The following is an 18,809-nucleotide window of genomic DNA, read 5'->3' as shown; positions in this document are numbered from 1 at the left end:
CAGCTTTCGCACGCATATGAGGCAATTGAAAACACCATGGCTTGAGTCAGGCAGACCTTAGTCCTCAGGTTGACATCTTTGCTTTTTAACACTTTAAAGAGGTCGTTTGCAGTAGATATGCCCAATGCAATACGTCGTTTGATTTCTTAACTGCCGTTTCCACGGGCATTGATTGTGGATCCAAGTAAAATGAAACCCTTGACAACTTCAATATTTTCTGTTTATCATGATGTTGTTTATTGGTCCGGCTGTAAGGATTTTTCTTTTCTTTATGTTGAGGGTGTAATCCATACTGAAGTCTGTGTAGTCTTTGGTCTTTGTATAAGAGCTGCAACTAGAACCCAGATATTCTGATTTCAAGGCCAGGGATTTCTCCAGCATACTTGCACTTTAACCAGAAGTGGGGTACCTTCTTGTACAAAGGCTACGCACTATACACAATTCGTAGCAGTGCTGGAAGCAGTTAAGTGAGTTGAATAGAAAGTCCTCATACATAGTAAAACCGAAATAACCAAGCCTATTCCTGTTGGAAAAAAAATTTTTTTTTTTTTTTATTGCTGTTGAGTCAGCTTCAACTCAGCGATTCCACAGGACTCCTCCACAGGGTTTCCAAGGCTGTAATCTTTACGGAGGCAGACTGCCACCTCTTTGTCTGGAGGAGCAGCTGGCGAGCTCGAACTGTTGACCTTTTGGTTAGCAGCTGAGCGCTTAATCACTGCACCACCATGGCTCCTTCATACATAGTAAGTACTCAGTAACAATCCGCTGAATGTATTAATGGAGGACAGTTGCCACAGTGCAAGTAAAATCTTTACTCTTATGGAACTCAACTGACAAACCAAGACCATGACCCCCGAGATGCCATGTTGAATACAATAAGCTTACTACCCACACATGCACACAGGCATGATACTGCTAAGCCCCATTCCTGTATGGGGTTCTTTATTATTATTATTATTGTACTTTAGATAGAGGTTTACAGAGCAAATTAGTTTCTCATTAAACAATTAATACACATTGTTTTGTGACATTGGTTGTTAACCCCACGACATATCCACACTCTCCCCTTCTCAACCTTGGGTTCCCCGTTATCAGCTTTCCTGTCCCTTCTGCCTTCTTGTCCTTGCCCTGAGCTGGTATGCCCATTTAGTCTCATTTTGTTTCATGGGCCTGTCTAATCTTTGGCTGAAGGGTGAATCTCAGGAGGGACATCATTACTGAGCTAAAACGGTGTCCAGGGGCCATGCTCTCGAGATTTCTCCAGTCTCTGTCAGACCAGTAAGTCGGGTCTTTTTTTGTGAGTTAGAATTTTGTTCTACATTTTTCTCCACCTCTGTCTGGAACCCTCTATTGTAAGCCCTGTCAGAGTAGTCAGTGATGGTAGCTGGGCACCATCTAGTTGTGCTGGACTCAGTCTGGTGTAGGTTGTGGTAGTTGTGGTCCCTTAGTGCTTTGGAATAATCTTTCCCCTCTGTGTCTTCAGTTTTCTTCATTCTCTCTCCTGCGTGGGGTTCTTTTGCAAAGGGTTCTTTCACTTGAAGAGACCTCCTGGCCAAAGGCAAAAATCCGACCTGAGATGCTGATAAAAGGCATCTCTCATCCCACCCAGGAATAACTTGGAATGCAGAAAAACCAAAAAAAGCTTAAAGGTTGGGGAAATCAGACCCTGAGGAAATACTGTTGTTGTTGTTGTTAGGTTCCTTGAGTTGATTTTCGACTTATAGCAACCCCCATGTGACAAAGTAGAACTGCTCCATAGGGTTTTCTAGACTATAATCTTTGCGGGAGCAGATTGCCAGGTCTTTTTCCTATAGAGCCTCTGGGTAGATTCAAACCACCAACCTTCTGGTTAGCAGCTGAGTACTTAACCATTACACTATATGGAAACATTCCCATACCCACTGCCATTGAGTCAATTCTGACTCATAGCAACCCTATAGGACAGAGTAGAACTGCCCCCTTGGGTTTCCAAGGCTGTAATCTTTATGGAAGCAGACTGCCATGTCTTTCTATTGTGGAGCAGCTGGTAGGTTCAAACTGCCGACCTTTTGTTTGGTGGGTGAGCATTTAACCACTGTGCCATGAGTGCTCTGTCCAGGAAACATTACATCAAATTCATTTATGTATTTGTCTTTCCCTCTAGACTGAGAGCTCCCAGTGGGCAAAAATAATATCTCATTTGTCTTCTCTGCATTTTGGACAGTGAGCAGCCCCAATCCCGCGATTAGGTACCTCTCCTCTGTGCCTGTTTCTATCCTCTGCCTTCCCCATCAGTGAATGAGCCCCCAGGGGCCAGGGAACATGTCTCTTGCATCTATCTATCCCTCCATCTAGCACAGAGTTTGGCATCCTTCAAAGATTGTTTGTGGAATCAACACATTAGTGCATTGGCATATGGCTAAGATTCAAACAATTTCTATGTTGATTTGAAAACTGGAAGGAGAAGGCCTGGGCTCTGAGTCTGGAAACCAGAACAACCAGTAGGTTTAAAGGCTTTAGTGGGGCTTGGAAAGCTAAAAATGTAGCAGAAGTCGTGGTTTTAACCAGTGAGTGGCCACAGCTGTGGTCCTGGGAGTGGGCCGGCTACCTGAACACATAGACATGTTTGAAGACACTTGCTATTTGGGGGCAGCTGCTTTCTTCAACCACAGACACAGAGTTGAAGAGCCAAGAGAATTTTACTTTTCTGAGATTGGTGAATTCATATCTCTGTGTTTGAGCACGGACTGCACAGACCCTGAAGCCGGGCTACCTGGATCCCAGGTCTGACACTTACCAGTTGTGCAACCTTGAGCAAGTTACAAAACCTTTTTGTGCCTGTTTCCGTTTATATAAACAGGGATCCTAATTCACTATGGTACTTCCACCACCCACACACTGCCATCAGGTTGATTCTGACTCATAGTGACCCTATAAGGCAGAGTAGAAGTGCCCCACAGGGTTTTCAAGGCCATAAATCTTTATGGAAGGAGGCTGCCTTATCTTTCTCCTGTGGAGTGGCTGGTAGATTTGAACTGCTGACCTTTGGGATAGCAGCCAAGTGCTTACTTAACCACTGCACCACCAGGGCTCCTTCTAAACGACGTAATATATATGAAGTACATTTGGCATAAGGCACAGCATTTTACAGTTCCCAAAGCCCATTCGTCTATGTCATTCAATCTGAGGTCATTACCACTGTCACAAGAGATCAGATGACTCAAGGATACACAGCTGATGGTGGCAGAGGTGGGACTTTAACTCCCATCCTCTGTCTCCTGGGACAAAACTCCTGCCACCCTTCTCTCATTCTTTCATTGGCTTAAAACCAAGATCTTTTTTTTTTTGGTGAAAATATACACAACCAAAGATACACCATTTCAACAATTTCTACGTGTACAATTCAGTGACATTGATTACATTCTTCAAGTTGCACTACCATTCTTGTTATCCTTTTCCAAATTATTCCCCGACCAGTAACATAAGCTCACTTCCTCCTAAGCTTCCCATCCAACCTTTCGAACTGCCGTTGTCAATTCGATCTCACATATATAATTCTTTAAAAGAGCACAATGCTCAAAGCAGATGTATTTTACTAATCAAGAGAAGCTATTTTTTGGTTCAAAGAAGACTTCAGGGGATAGTTTTGTTTTAAGGTTCAAAGTCCAAAGATTATCTCGGCAATAGTTTCAGGAATTCATCCAACAAAGATCTTTGCTTTGATCAGTGGCATTGTTGGGACCCAGTCCAAGGATACACTTTAAGAAGTGATTCAATGAGAACTCTGCCTGGGGGCGAGTTTGCACTGTCCTTGGGGGCTGGTGGCCTCACACCAATCCATAGATCTGATGTCTCTTCCAGAATGCAAGCTTCTTGCAAAAGGAGAGAGAACCCAGGTGCCACACATAGGACTAATGATTGAAAACAATGCTGGGGAAGTGCATCTGACTCTGCCTTCTTAGCAAATATCCCTTTCCATCAAAGGTGACAGAGCATAAACTAAGTTTTTCAATTACAGGCTCCCTGTTTGCCAACACGCCTACAGGAAACTGCTCAGGAAGTCTGATAAGAATTACACAATTTCAGCACAAATTAAGTGAGTCTTACCTTGAATAACACAATGGCATAGTCATATATTAATGCAGGATCCTCGGTCTCCAGCGCGCCCTTGGCATACCACTCGATTGCTGCCTCAGGGTTCTTGGCCACGCCTTGCTGCCCCCAGAACAGCATCTGGGCCAATCTTTGCTGAAAGACAATAGCAATTCAGAATGATGACTTTCCTTGTAATGCTTAATATAGACTTTTAAAGGCAGAAGGAAAAACACTGGAGTATGTTCTTACATTGAGAACCAATTATTTAGCTAGACATCCCTCATCTTCTGGTATAGACTGAATTGTGCCCCCCACCCCAGAATATATGAAAACCCTAATCCCTGTTCCTATAAATAGGACCCCATTTGGAAAAAAGGGTTTTCTTTTGTTATGTCAATGAAGACATGCCAGAGTAGGATGGTTCTGAAGCCTAATTACTTCTGAGTGGTGTCTCATAAATAGAAGATGCAGAAACCGACGCACATGGGGAAGACAGATGTCACCTGAGGACCCATCTACAAGCAAAAGAACATCAAGGATTACTGGCAGACACCAGAAACGAGGAGAGAGGCCCACAGAAGGAACTGACATGGCAGAGACCCCCTGATTTGGACTACTAGTCTCCAGAAATATGAGAAAATAAATTTTTGTTCATTAAAGCTACATTTGTGGTATTTTTGTTTTGGCAACACTAAGAAACTAAGACATCTTCCAAGCGGGGGTTAAAGTCCTGAAGGAAGACTTGTACGAATATAAATCTTTAACACAAGGCAGAAACGGTGTGTGTGTGTGTATCTGCTTCACCCCGTACCGGAGCTGGGTGGCACTTGGTCAACAATCACAACTCTCTCCTCAAATTCCTCTTCATTTTTGAGATATTCCCTGCTGTCTTGGCCCAGTGAAGACCATGGCACTCTCTCTGTACACCGTAAGGCTTTATAGCACTTATCAATCTTCTCCTGTCACATCACATGGCTAACTCCATTAGACTCGAGGTTGTGAGATGTTATTCAAGATGCTATTTGTAATTGCCCTCTGCCCTCACCCAGAAGAGCCTAGAACACAGAAGCTACTCAACAAAGACTTGCTGAATAAAGAAAGAAGGAAGACATGCCCGCTGTTAAGAAAGTTAATGCAAGCTCTGGAGGACCCAGGAAATGTCTCTAGAAGAGGCATTTCCAGAACTATGCACTGGAATTCCTTCCTGTGCTAGAAAGACTGCAGGCCAGGGACAGGTGTCCAAGAATGGGGTCGGGGAAATGTTTGTTAACATTCTGACCCCATGTGGGTCCCTTATTCTTTCCTTCTTTTTTTCATTGCTGTTGAAATTATGCACAGCAAAACATACACCAATTCAACAATTTCCACATGTACAATTCAATGGCATTGATTACATTCTAGAAGTTGTGCAACCATTCTCACTCTCCTTTTCCGAATCGTTCCTCCCACATTGACATAAACTCACTGGCCCCAAAGCTTCCTATTTAAATTTTCAAGTTGCTGTTGTCAATTTGATCCCATGTAGATAGTTCTTTAAAAAAGCACAATGTTCAAACCTGGCTTTCCTTCTTTTTGTCCTTCCCCTCATTTCCTTCTCTTCCTTCTTCCACCTAAATACTTAAAACTTTCAGCCAAGTATCCCCTGAAAAACTAAGGCAACCCCTCCAGAGGGGTGGGAGACCTATTCGAAAAGAATGCTTGAGTCTCTGAAATGTTTGCTTTGCCAATGCTTCTGATTCTTTTCTTTCCCTTTCTCATCTCTGATCTTCTCCCTGCTTAGCAGCCCCAAAGGCTCTTCCTTGCAGTCCTCTGCTCACCAGCAGCACTAAACAAAAGCTGAATCCTTCCTGTGGGAAGGAGGCTTCCTCTGGATGCAATCAGCCTTAACCAGCTCCCACCAAGGGCCTGCCTCTATCGTGAAATCAACGAAAGGAAACAGAGAATGTTCTCCCAGCCTTCTGCCTTTTCATGTCCTCTTAAAAGTCTATTCAAAAGACAAGAGATGTTTAACAGGTAAGGTTGATCCTTTTGGGATCACATGCCATACATGATTCTCTTCTCCTGGCTAAATTCACAGTCCTTGATGCCCATCTAGTCTTTCCTGGTCCTGGAGATGCCTCTTTTTATTTCTACCTGATGTATCAAAGTATCTGATAGTAGTCCTTAGGGCTGCTCATAAATGCTGAGTCTCTCTCTCCTCTGAGTACTTGGTAGGACCACACTTCTAGCCCCCTTGTAATTAAGAACAGCCATGCACTGGCTGTGGCCAACGAAGTGTGAGAGGTGACTTGGGCCACTTCTGAGCAGGAGCTTTCAGAACCGGCCTGTGATGCACCACAGCCATCACCCAGCTGCAGTGGTCTTGGAAGCACATGTTGAGATGACTCCCCTATCAGCTTGGGCTTCTAAAGGCGTGCAAGAGCAGAGCCCCTGCCAACCCACATTGGATGTGTAGAATGAGCAAGAAATAAACCAGTGGTGTTTTCGGCCCCTGTGATTTGAGATATTTGGTTACTGCAGCATGTGGTTGTTGTTAGTGGCCACTGAGTAGGCCCTGACTCATGACAACCCTATGCACAATGAAACCAAGGACTGCTTGGTCCTGTGCCATTCCCACGATCGGCTACAAATCAGACAGTTGTGATTGATAGGTGTTTGTTTTTTTACTGGCTGATTTCCAGAAGTAGATCACCAAGCCTTTCTTCCTAGTTCCACTTAGTCTGGAAACTGCAGGAATCTGTTCGGCATCACTGCAACACACGAGCCTCCATTGACAGACAGGTGGTGGCTATGCATAAGTTCATCGGCTGGGAATCGAACCTGGGGGTACTGTATGGAAGGCAAGAATTCTACCACTGAACCACCACTGCCCTCTACTGCAGCATCCCTGGTCTATTATGACTGACGGACCCACCAATCCAGTGGAGTGTCCTCTTACCTGAGCTGCTGCATTGCCTCGGGTGGCTTCATGCTTCAACCACATAAAGACGTCTCCATCTTCCTTGGTTTGTACCTTGAGTATTTCATCATCTTTCAGTCGAATTGTTTCAACATATGCCTGAAAGAGGAAGAAAGGGATGAAGAAATAAAGGGAGGCAGGTCAAGGGAGGAGGGAAGAAGAGAAAATGCCCAAATAACATGGGCATGCAAAAGTCATGACATTATATATTCTTAAACCAACAATTACTCCAGCAAAAATTCAATGAACAGTTGAAATATGAGGCATGTCTCTAATACAGTAAGATCAAATTCTTTTTAAATGACCATATCACATCTCAGGTATCGGAATGAGTGTTTATTCCTATCCAAGTTTTTGCCTTGGGAGGCCAAAATTTATTCTGCTTTCACTTCTATCACTCAAGCTTGTCCAGAATTCCACATTGGGCAACTGATTTTAGAGTCAGATTACACACAACATTGAAAAAAGACAAATCAATATTTTCTAAGTATAACCTTCTTTCTTTCTTTCTTTTTTTTTTATCCCAAAGTGTTCTTATCCTGCATGACTAACCCCTTTTATTTAGCAGGCTCAGCTTCAAATGACTTTTGGATATTTCCAAAAATTAAATCTACCCTGAAAAGGCGAGGGCCTGTTACCTCCAAGGACGCGAAGAAGAATGTGCCAGAGGCTCTAAAGACAATCCCAAAAGGAAAGTTCAAAAAACGTTTTGAATTTGCACACAGCCTCCCAGGTATCTGACTTCTTTGAAGAAAATAAAACTCATTTCGGTGTATAAATTTTGGCTGCTTATCAAAAACCAGTCCCGTTGTTTCATCGTCTCTGCTTACGCACGAGGCTTTAACGGTGCCGTGAGGGGCTCTTGGAGAGGGCTTTCATGCCCAGCACAGATGGTGAAAGAATTGGATCGGGCCTTGTTGGGGAAAGAAGCCTCAGAGAACAAGGAGTCAGGCCTGATTTCCCCTCTGACCCTCTTTGTTGGTTAGTTAAGAAAAGTCTTCAGAATCACAGACTTGAATCTGCAGCCCCATTCCTGAGAATGTCCCTCAGCTGCCTCTTCCACTGTGGCTGCATGGAGCCAGCAGTCCCTTTCAAGGACGTAGGGGGCTGAGAGTTCCTGAGTGGCGAAAACTCTTAAGCCTTCAATTACTAGCTGAAAGGTTGGTGGTTCGAACCCACCCAGAGGTGCCTTGGAAGACAGGCCTGGAAATTTGCCTCCGAAAGCCTTAAAACCCTGTGGAGCAGTTCTACTGTGCACACTGCGTTGCTATGAGTCGGAGTTGACAGGACTGCAACTAACGACAACAGCAACTAGGGGCTGAGATGGGTGTAGAGCCTTGGTAGTAACTGAGACTTGGGGACTGTCCCAGGATTCAGAACCCAGCCGGTAGCAATTTCTGCTGGGTGTCTTATCTAGGGAGGCCACCAAGTTGATGTCAACCATCAGAAGAATGATGCCCGCTACCATTCTGGAACTTACTCTGAACCAGGTACTTAACATGTTTCTTCCATTTCATCTTCACAACAGGTAGGCAACTCAAGTACCATTGTCCCCAATTTATAGGAAAAGAAATGGAGGCTCAGAAGGTGAAACAATGAACCCAAGGTCACACTTGTAAAGCTGGCACTGGACACCAGAATGGTTTGACTCCAAAGACAGGGAGGGCCCTTACCCACCCCTCCATGAGGTCACCCTCTTGAGGGAAGGCTCTGGAATCCCATCTGGGCACAAGCTACTGTATCTGGTTCTCTCTGCAAAGTGTATGACCAATGACCCCAGGGTCACTTTATACTTTGCAATCAACCCGGAATTGGGCTGGAACTGGTGCTGCTCTGATAGGGAATTATCAGCTGCGGATGTTTTGCTCAACTGGAGAGTTTGGTTGTTTTGATTTTTGGTTGTTTTTCTTCTCTTTTTTTTAATTGTACTTTAGATGAAGGCTTACAGAGCAAATTAGTTTCTCACTAAACAATTAACACACGTATTTTTGTGACATTGGTTGTCAACTGTTTTTCTTCTTGTTTCGTTTTCCCCTCCTTTTCCTTCTCTTTGTCATGGGACTTGAATGAAAGACATAACAAATGAAACACAGTTCCTACCCTGCAGGGATTTAAATTTAATTAGGTGTTTCACCATCAATACCCCCGTTTTACATATGTGGAGGCTAAGGTCCAGAGAGGTTAAGTAACTTGCTCAAGTCATATATTTAGCTTTTTCAATTTAGGAGTCAAACGTAGGCCAGCTGGCTATGGAGCCCACACTCTTTATACCAGTCTCACAAGTCTGCAAAGGACTTGATGCGTCTGGGCTGAAGCCAACGGTGTTGGGTGAAGGCCACATCTCATGGAAGAACCAGAGCAACTGTGCATATAACTTTGTGAAGAAGAAACGCTTTTGTCTTTTGTAACCCTGTCCCTTGACCTAACCTTCTCTCCCTTCTCCCCATCAAGCTTTGCAGCAGGGTGGGGCCATTCAGAGCAAGATGTTTTAAACCAGACCAACAGGAACTAAATTCTAATTTGCCAGTAACTAGCTGTGGGCCTTGGGCCAATTGCTTTATTTAGCTGAGACTCAGTTTCTGCATCTATAAAATGGAACTTAGCATGCCACCTGCTATATCAAAAGCATTCAACATGTTAGCCATTATTTTTTTATAGTTCAAAGAGTCAGGAAGACCAGGATCCAAATCTAGGCTCTACTACTCATTTGTTGTGTGACTTTGGACAAGTTCTTTAGCTTCTCTGCGTCTTACTTGCCTCATCTGTAAAATGGGAGTCACACTCATACCGGCCTCATAGGGTCGCATAAGGAGTAAATGAGATTGTTTATAAAGAACTTAGCAGAGGGTCTGGCACACAGCAAGTTCTCAGTAAATGGTAACTCGTCATTTTTAGGGCTGTAGTTCATTCAAAAGTGTACAAGGCTGATAGCAGTTTAGAATATTAACCCTTCTATTGGCATTTGCAGTTTTGTATACCTGAAAGCCTTATGTCTTAAGGACAAAGATCTATCTAAGAGCTCTTGAGCATTACAAAATGAAAGGAATAGAAATTGGGACAAGGGTGCTGGAGCCAGAAATGTTTTACAGAGCCTGTACTGTGTGCTGGGCTCTACTCCCATCTGTCATGTGGATTAACTAATTCAAGTTGTAACAACCCTGTGAGGTTCAGTCCATCATGATGCCCATTTCACAGGCAAGGGACTGAGACAGGCAAGAGGAATTATCCAAGCTTTTACCCAATGAACAGTAGACTTGGGATCTGAACCCAGGCAAACCTGGCCCTGGAGCTCACAGGCTTAACCACTACACCACACTGCATGCCACACCCAGGCAGGTGATTGCCTCTCCAAAGCTCCAGGGTCACCGTTGCAGCAGCTGGCATCACATCAGAGTTACATACTGAGGCCTGCTGGGGAAGCCAACCAACTGTAAAGACAACAACCCTAGAGAAGGAACCGCATTCCGTTGTTTATTTGTTCAAACAAGATTTTGTGACCTGGATATAATGCCTTGGCGGAAAAGGCGACCAGGCCGGGAAGAAGCTGAAGTGAAGAGAAGCAATGGCGGGGGCAGGGAGGAGAGTAGGGTGGGCTATAGCAGGAAATGAGACCCCAGGCTGACCAGTTCAGGGGATCTTCTGTAGCTTCAGGGGGGTTCTTTTTGTTGCTGTGTTATGGAACCAGTGTCACTAGAATCAGGCCACCACTCGTCTGTCAGTTTGCACTTTGGTGGCCTGCGCATTGCTATGATGATGAAAGCTATGCCACTGGTATTTTAAATACCAGCAGCGTCACCCATGGTGGAAGGGTTTCAGCGGAACTTTCCGACCAACAGACTAGGAAAAAAGGTCTGGCAATCTACTTCTGGAAATTGGTCAATGAAAACCCTATGGACAACAGAATATTGTCCAACGTGCTTGCTTTGAACACCTCATCAGGAAGGATCAGTCGCTGGAGGAGGACATCATGTTTGCTGATGTAGAGGGCCAGTGAGGGTAAGGGAGACCCTCAGTGAGATGGGTTGGTACAATAGTCACAGTGATGGACCTGAACATGCTGGCGATGGTGAGGATGATACAGAACCAGGCAATATTTCATTCTATGGTACATAAGGTCGCCATCAGTTGGACCTGACTTTATGGTAGCTACCTAGAATCAGGAATTCAGAATTCAAAGCTGTGGCTGGTCAGCCTACAGACTACAAAGGGTAGTTGTTTATATCAGCTGTGTCATTGATTACAGGAAAAGAGTGAGAGAGAAAGATGGAGAGGGTGAAGAAAGTGGTAGAGACAGAGAAAGGAAGAGAGAGAAGAATGGAGGAGAGAAAGAAGACAAGGGTTAGAGAGAAAACAGAAAACGAGGCAAGGACAGAAAGAGGGGAGAGAGATCAAGACAGAGAGGAAGGGGGTCAGAGAGGAAGGAAGAAAGGAAGACAAAAGAAGGTAGGAAGAAAAAACCCCGCCAACTCTGCAGCTGGGGAGCGAAGGTTCTCTACAGCCTCACCTTTTCCAGAAGTATCTGCTTTTTCCAGAGTTGTGCAGTGTTCGGCCAGCTCTCCTGAGAACTCAGGAGCAGGCCTGGCAAGAAGGGGCAATCTCATAACCTACACTTAGACCACCTACATCCACTAACCTCCTTCAGGGCTTGTCCGAGCTACCATTAGGAACCTGCCTCTTAGGGTGTTTCAAATCAACTATAATGTTCAGCTCCCAATAGGGAGTACACGTTTTCTTTGTCGAAATCTGGCATTTTAGGGCTTTTAAAGTAAGAATGGGGAAATATCAGCTGTAACGAAGAAGTGACAGGGAGATGAATACCCAAGATTCCCCAGATGTAGGATGTCATACACAAACGATGTGTTGAATGCAAAAGAGGCAGAGTTTAAAGCCGCATGTTCTGAGTACTTGCTGCCAGCAGTGAAACATTGGTCCCATCAAAAAGCATCAGAGTCAACAGGGCATTGTAATCATTTTACGTCCATCCCTGGATGCTCTGCACGTACCGCTCACGGCATTAACAAACACCAATGGAGCGCTGGGCACTGGGGTCACCAGGTGAATGAGACAAGGTCCCTGACTCAGGAACTTGTGGTTTAGTGGGGGTGCCAGCTTCATCACCCTGTACACAATACCTGTCATAAGAACAAGGACAGAGACGTGCCCATGTGTTGTGATAGCACAGCAAAGGGGTAATTCAGTAAGGCTTCCTGGAGGAGGAGGTGATGTCAGAGTCAAGTGTTAAAGTAGGAGAAGGAGTGAGCAGGCAAAGGGGAGGTAACCCAGGTTTTACATTATAATTATCTGAGGAGCTTTGGAAAAATATACACTTATACATATGTTGTTGTTGTACGCTGTCGAGTCTATTCCGACTCATAGTGACCCCACAGGACAGAGTAGAATTGTTCCATAGAGTTTCCTAGGCTGTAATCGTTACGGGAACAGATCACCAGGTCTTTTCTCCCGTGAGGCACTGGTGTGTTTGAACTCCAGGCCTTGCAATTAGTAGCCAAGCACTTAACTGTTGCGCCACCAGGGTTCCTTATATACACACAAACGCATAGTACATGTCCAGGCTCCACCCCATGTCACTTCAACAAGACCCTGGGAGTAGAGCCTGGGCAGAGGTATCCTTTAAGCCTGCAGGTGACTGACGTGCAGCCAGGTTTTACTGTGCTGTAGACAGTCCACTCCAACCTTAGAAAGAAGAGAAAGGAAAAGGACCAAGACTGGGGATAGGTGGAAGGTTGTGAAAGCAGTTTGGGAGGGAGATGATGAAGGGCAAATTTAGGGAGCCACAGTAGGGATGGAGATGGGGAGGAGAGAGAAATTGGCATGTCGAGCTGTTAGAGGCATTGCCATGGAGTCGAATTCTGACTCATAGTAACATTATAGGACAGAGCAGAACTGCCCCATAGGGTTTGCAAGGCTGTAATTTTTATGGAAACAGGACTACCACATCTTTCTCTGGCGGAGCATCTGGTGGGTTCAAACCAACGACCTTTCAGTTAGCAGCTGAACGGTTAACCACTGCACCACCAGGGCTCCTTTGATAGGATGATGAGGGGATGGAAGATGACTCATTTTCTAGCATGGACAATGGTGCCATAAGTTGAGGTGTTTATGGGGAACAGAGAAGATGAGATGGTTCTGTTTGTACTATGTTATGATTGCAGATGTGGGGTTTGTAAAAGAAATCTCAGCCAGAGAGAAAGGTTTGTATGTCATTAGTATGTGGTTTTTGTTGCTAGCTGCTGTTGAGTGGGCCCCAGACTCACGGCCATCCCATGCACAGAACAGGCAGTCCCCAGATTACTAACGAGTTCCGTTCTTAAGTCTGTTTTTAAGTCAAATTTGTACGTAAGTCAAAACAGTAGCTAACGTCAGTTAGTCAAATATTTGTCTTACTATATAATATATAGTGTACCTTTCTATGCATAGAAAACATTAAAGAAAGATAGGTACACTAAAACACTTTTAACAAAATAATACAGTAATAACAATAATAGTGTTTTGACGTGTGTTGCAAGGTAGCACACGTTTGTTATTACAAACCATCGTATATACCTTGAATTTTTCATACAATAGCTTTTATAGGGGTTGATTCATAACTACTGGCGGTACGGAAGTCAGAGATTTGTAACCCAGGGACTGCCTGTTGAACAAATGCTGCCCAGTCCTGTGCCACTGCCATGATCAATGTGGATCAGACCTCCGTGATCCATAGGGTTTTCACTGGCTCATTTTTGGAAGTAGATGGCTACGCATTTCTTCATAGTCTGTCTTAGTCTGGAAGCTTCACTGAAACCCATTCAGCATTGCAGTAACATGCGAGCCTCCACTGACAGAGGGGTGGTAGCTGTACAAGAGGTGCATTGCCCAGGAATCGAACCCAGGTCTCCCACATGGAAGGCGAAAATTATGTGGAGGGCAGTTGAAACCAGGAGTATGGATGAGATTGCAGCCTTCCCTTCCAGAAGGCGTACAAAGAGAAGAATGGAAGCTGGAGAGTGAACTTTGAGGAAGAGCAACATGTAAGAGTGGAACAGAGGAAGTGGAATTTATTTTCGATTAAGCCACGAAAACAAACAAGCTAAAAAAAATTTGCCATCCTCCTTCTGTTGAACCTGAAGCAAGGTCCCACTAAATCATTAAGAAGTGACATGAAATGAGATTACTAGTAATGAAGATGAAAAGATGCAAACCACAAGTTACATAAAAAAAGAAAATGAAACAGGAATCAAGAAAAGGAGTTATTGCCGGATCCTTGGTTTGTTAATTAGAGGTCTGGCTTTCCATATCTCCTCATTTGCTACGTGCTGCTGGTGAATTAATAGATTTCTGCACAAAAGGACATTTAAATCAACATATGACACCTGCTTAAATTCTCAAGAAGCCATTAATTACATCTTCTGAAGAAAATGAGCTATGATGCCATTCTCCTAACTGTATAATTCCTACCCAGGCTTCTTAATCATACGGCTTCTCAGCTGCAAGATGGATCTTTTCTATTCATCTCCTCTGGTTCTGACCAATTAAACATTTTCTTTCATAATCATAACATTTCATATGCCAAATCTTCAAAAGAAAAGGAGCTTGTTAGCAACATACCATTTCCTGTTGCTAATTTATGCTGAGTGAGGTTTCTTAAAACTCTGATATGTATAGAACATTATTACCACATGCAGGCTTATTAGCAAGACAACAGCAATATTACTTCGTGGCTTGATTTTGTACAAGTATTTTTTCAGGATCGTGATTTTTTGGGAAAAACCTTTATCAATTAATTAATTAATTCCTGTCAAACCGAGGTCCAATTCCGCACATATCTTACATACACTGACAGAACACAAATGTACAAATGGGAAGGATGTGTAAATTCATTCAGAAGGAGCCATTATTTTCTAAAGGAATTAAGATGCCGATATAGGCAGCCTTTTGATGTTTTACCACGAGTCATTTTTCATGTTCACTGACAGCCTATATCTTTGAGTCCCACTTACTTCGTAATTGTACAGTCGCCATTGTTGCTTTCCTTTCCAGAAACCATCCATTCCCCAATCATCAAAGGACAAGTTCTCTGCACTGTTGATTTCTAAGTCCAATCCAGTAGCAGAGCAGGGGAGACAGGGAGACAGTGGCCTGCTTCCTGTTTGTGGCTCAATCTGAGATTCAATAGTCCTGACCTAGCCAAGCCTACCCCAAGCCTGGCTCACCAGGCACAAACAGAGGAAATGAAGAGTTGATGATATGGATGAAGGCCAAATCCACCACACCCATTCATTTACACATGGTTTATTGCTGTGAAAATCCGGCCACCCCATTCATTTACATACTGTCTATGCAGAGATGAGCAGTTGCTACAGAGACTGTATAAGCCCCCAAAGCCTAAAATATTTACTATCTGCCCTTTTACAGAAAAAAAATTGCCAACCCTTTGTATAGACTATGATACTTCTTCTCAACATGAGTGCCTCAAGTTCCACGATTATCAACGTACAGGTAGTCCCTGACTTGCAATGCACTCGACGCATTCAAGTTATTACGAACCACACTTACAGCTGCCAGTTTTTTTTTTCATATCTTGTCATTAGTAATATGTACTACATACAGTGTTGAAGCACATAATTTACGATGTTATCATTCTCAGGTGTTCACTCGCAGGTGTTCAATGTTATGATTTATAGGTACTGATGATAAAAGGCAATAATGATGAAAACTAAAAAGAAAAAAAAAATACGGTATTCAACTTATATCAGAACCGACATAACAAAGTCGTCGGAATGGAACCCAGTTGTGAATCAGGGCCCACCTGTATCTTAAATTCTTTTCTGAAGAAAAAGAGTATATAAAGATCCATTGCAATAAGCCAACCATCTCATTGTCTCCTTCCATTGGTTGCAGGTCTGCACCATTCAGAGGCAGCTTTCATTTTATTCTTACACTATCGCCTTTACCAATATTAACACCAGCCATGGAGTCGATTCTGATTTATGGCCCCATGTGTGTCAGAGTAGAGCTGTGCTCCTTAGGGTTTTCAATGGTTCAGTTTTCAAAGCAGATCAAGGCCTTTCTTCCCAGATGCCTCTGGGTGGACTCAAACCTCCAGCCTTTTGGTTAGCAGCCAAGCGCATTAGCCGTTGGCACCGCCCCGGGACTCCTATCTTACTTATACTTCATTATTTCCTGTCCTCAAAAGAAGTCTGGAAACAACCCATGGGTTGGTCTAACATAACACATAGCTTTTTTGTGGCAGATGTGAGCCACCAATTTCTTAGACACCTGCAGTGAGTCAATAAGATTTGGGAGCCTGCAAAATTAAGGGCTGGAATTAGTGCTTCTGGTCCCGTCTCTGATCCAGGATAGGGTGGAGCCTTCAAACATTACATGCTGTTGGACATCTGGGGGCACTAAGTTAGCAGGGTTCATGTGATGGGGACAGATGTCTCTCAAGTCACCCAGCAGTGGAAACATGGCTGGGTATGGAGCTTACTTCTGTAGATCATAGACCCTGACTGATCATTATATACTGAGAAAAGGCGTTGGCTTACTTCCCCCACTGTACTCAATCCCCTCTAACATTTGGGGACCCTATCACCTCACAGGCTCTTAGAACAATGACAAGATGCCTATGCCCTTGCTGCAGATTTTTTTGCAAAATCAAAACCTGTTCAGGTCCAAATCCACCCTTGGTATACTAGAACTCCCACTCATGCAAAGGTTTTCATGCATGGATGTAGAACTGTACCTGCATTCAGCCCAAGAACACAGTCAGGAAATAAAAATTAGAGAGTGCAAGAAAGCCTTTCTCTCCATTAGAGTACGGGCATCCTCCGAAAGCCAAGGACTAAACCAACCAGAGGTGCAGGCACTTCACAAAATTGTCCAAGAAGTCTTGGTAAACAGGGCCATAACCATCTCCACGCATTTTTCTCTCGTACCTGATCTCCTTGTAGCGTGTGCTGGTCCAGGGGCGTCTTCATGGCAATGTTGCTGTAGTAGGCATAGGACAGTTCCCAGTCCAGGTGGTAGTTGTCAATGCCCTGGTAGTGTTTGTACCCAAGATTCATTGAAGATAGCCTCTCGCTGCCCTGCCCTCCAATCAAACTATACAACATGCCCTGTTAGAAAGAAATTGACCAAAATTTCCTAAGATTGTAGATAAAACCCGTAAAAACCAAACCCATTGCTGTTGAGTTGATTCCGACTCACAGCGACCCTATAGGACAGAGTAGACCTGCCCCACGGAGTTTCCAAGGAGCACTGGTGGATTTGAACTGCCAACCTTTGGGTTAGTAGCGTAGCTTTTAACCACTACACCACACTGAAATGCCATCCGGTCCGGTCTCTATATATAAGCCCAGCCAACCCAGATGCATGTTGGCTTGCCTTTTTTTTTTTTTTTTTTTTTTAATAAATCTTCAAAAAGAAACCAGTCCAGCTTCTAATTGTTTATAAATTTCCAGCATTTGGTGCTTCCTAAGATCTAAGAGAATATTGTCTAATACAGTGCTGAAGATGATCCATCTAGGTTAGAAGGCACTCGAAACGCACAGTGGCGGTAACAATGGACTTGAGCATACCAATGATCATGAAGATGGCACAGGACTGGGCAACATTTCATTTTGTTGTACGTGTAGTCACCATGAGTCGAAGCTGATTCGATGGCAACTAACAACAACATCTAAAAGCTTAAAATTCCCTGACTTGGTACATGGTAAAAATGGGGGTCATCCCCTCACTTCTCTTAGGACATCCCTCTGCATTTGCCAACTATTCCAAAGATCCCTGTTCTGCCCCAGCTACATCATCTATGGCCAGGTGGTCTGAATCTGGCCATGTCACGCCTCACACTCCCAGAATGTTAGTGTTGGAAGGGTCACATAGACACCTGCAACACAGCCAGTGCTAGAATCTTCTACACTATTCCACCTTTGCAGGGTCTGCCTCAGGGATTCAAAAAAATGTATCATCAGTCAGTGGCACCTATAAACCAGAGACACCTACAAACAAATCATTGAAAAGGAACATAGAGCCATCTGGGCAGATCTAAACTATCCATTTTGTTGCTGCAGGTGTTAGTTGCTATCCAGTCAATTCAATTCTAACTCAGGGTGACCCCTTGTGTACAGAGTAGAACTGGGCCCTACAGGGCTTTCAAAGCTATAACCTTTTGGAAACAGATCGTCAGACACTTTTCAGCTGGTAGTCAAGTGCTTAACCACTTACACCACTCAGGGACTCCAAACTACCTACACTGTCTGAGTCACCCCAAACTAACGATAAATAATCAAGTGTGCAAATCTGAAACCAAACATGAAAGGAAACATTTAGTAGAACTTATGAAAATGTGATTCCAAGTGTTAGGCAACCGCATGATAAATTTAGATTCAAAACCAAAAATGAAACACTCTGGCACGGTTTTTCTTTCAATGGTTGGGTCAAGATGTGAAAATATCTTGACTAGGGGTTCAAGTGGCTTCACTTAGCTAAAAAAGTAATCTAGGGTAATGGTCACACAGCCAGAGTATTTGCAAGAATTGATTGTTCTGGAAAGACTGGGATTCTGGTAAGCCCTGCCCAAACTGTTCCTTCGGCAATATATCAATATACAAATATACCAGTGTATATCAAATATGTAATATACCAAAATCCATGTCCAGGAATGGGTGAAATGGCCTTTTTCACTCACAGAAAGCAGGGGATCCTGTAGTTAACACAGCCTCAGGACGTTTGTCTCAGGTGTAAAGAATTTCAAAGCACTCCAGGCAGCTGCAAT

General features: G+C 43.8%; 1 protein-coding gene across 2 annotated transcripts in view; it reads right to left on the bottom strand.

Moving 5' to 3' along the window:
- SEL1L3 (SEL1L family member 3) overlaps nucleotides 1-18,809 on the bottom strand; it is a 234,388-nt gene that overhangs the window by 43,228 nt on the left and 172,351 nt on the right. For both annotated transcript variants that reach the window (XM_049886395.1, XM_049886394.1), the window contains exons 11-13: nucleotides 16,972-17,151; nucleotides 7,013-7,132; nucleotides 4,087-4,227 (exon numbers count right to left, since the gene is read on the bottom strand). In XM_049886395.1, the coding sequence (XP_049742352.1) occupies nucleotides 4,087-4,227; nucleotides 7,013-7,132; nucleotides 16,972-17,151 (441 nt within the window). The remainder of the gene's footprint in view (nucleotides 1-4,086; nucleotides 4,228-7,012; nucleotides 7,133-16,971; nucleotides 17,152-18,809) is intronic.

Source organism: Elephas maximus, chromosome 5 (assembly GCF_024166365.1).
Source record: "Elephas maximus indicus isolate mEleMax1 chromosome 5, mEleMax1 primary haplotype, whole genome shotgun sequence".
NCBI classification, from domain to species: Eukaryota; Metazoa; Chordata; class Mammalia; order Proboscidea; family Elephantidae; genus Elephas; species Elephas maximus.
Note: the sequence above shows the minus strand (reverse complement) of the source record. Positions and strands in the feature narration are given on the sequence as shown.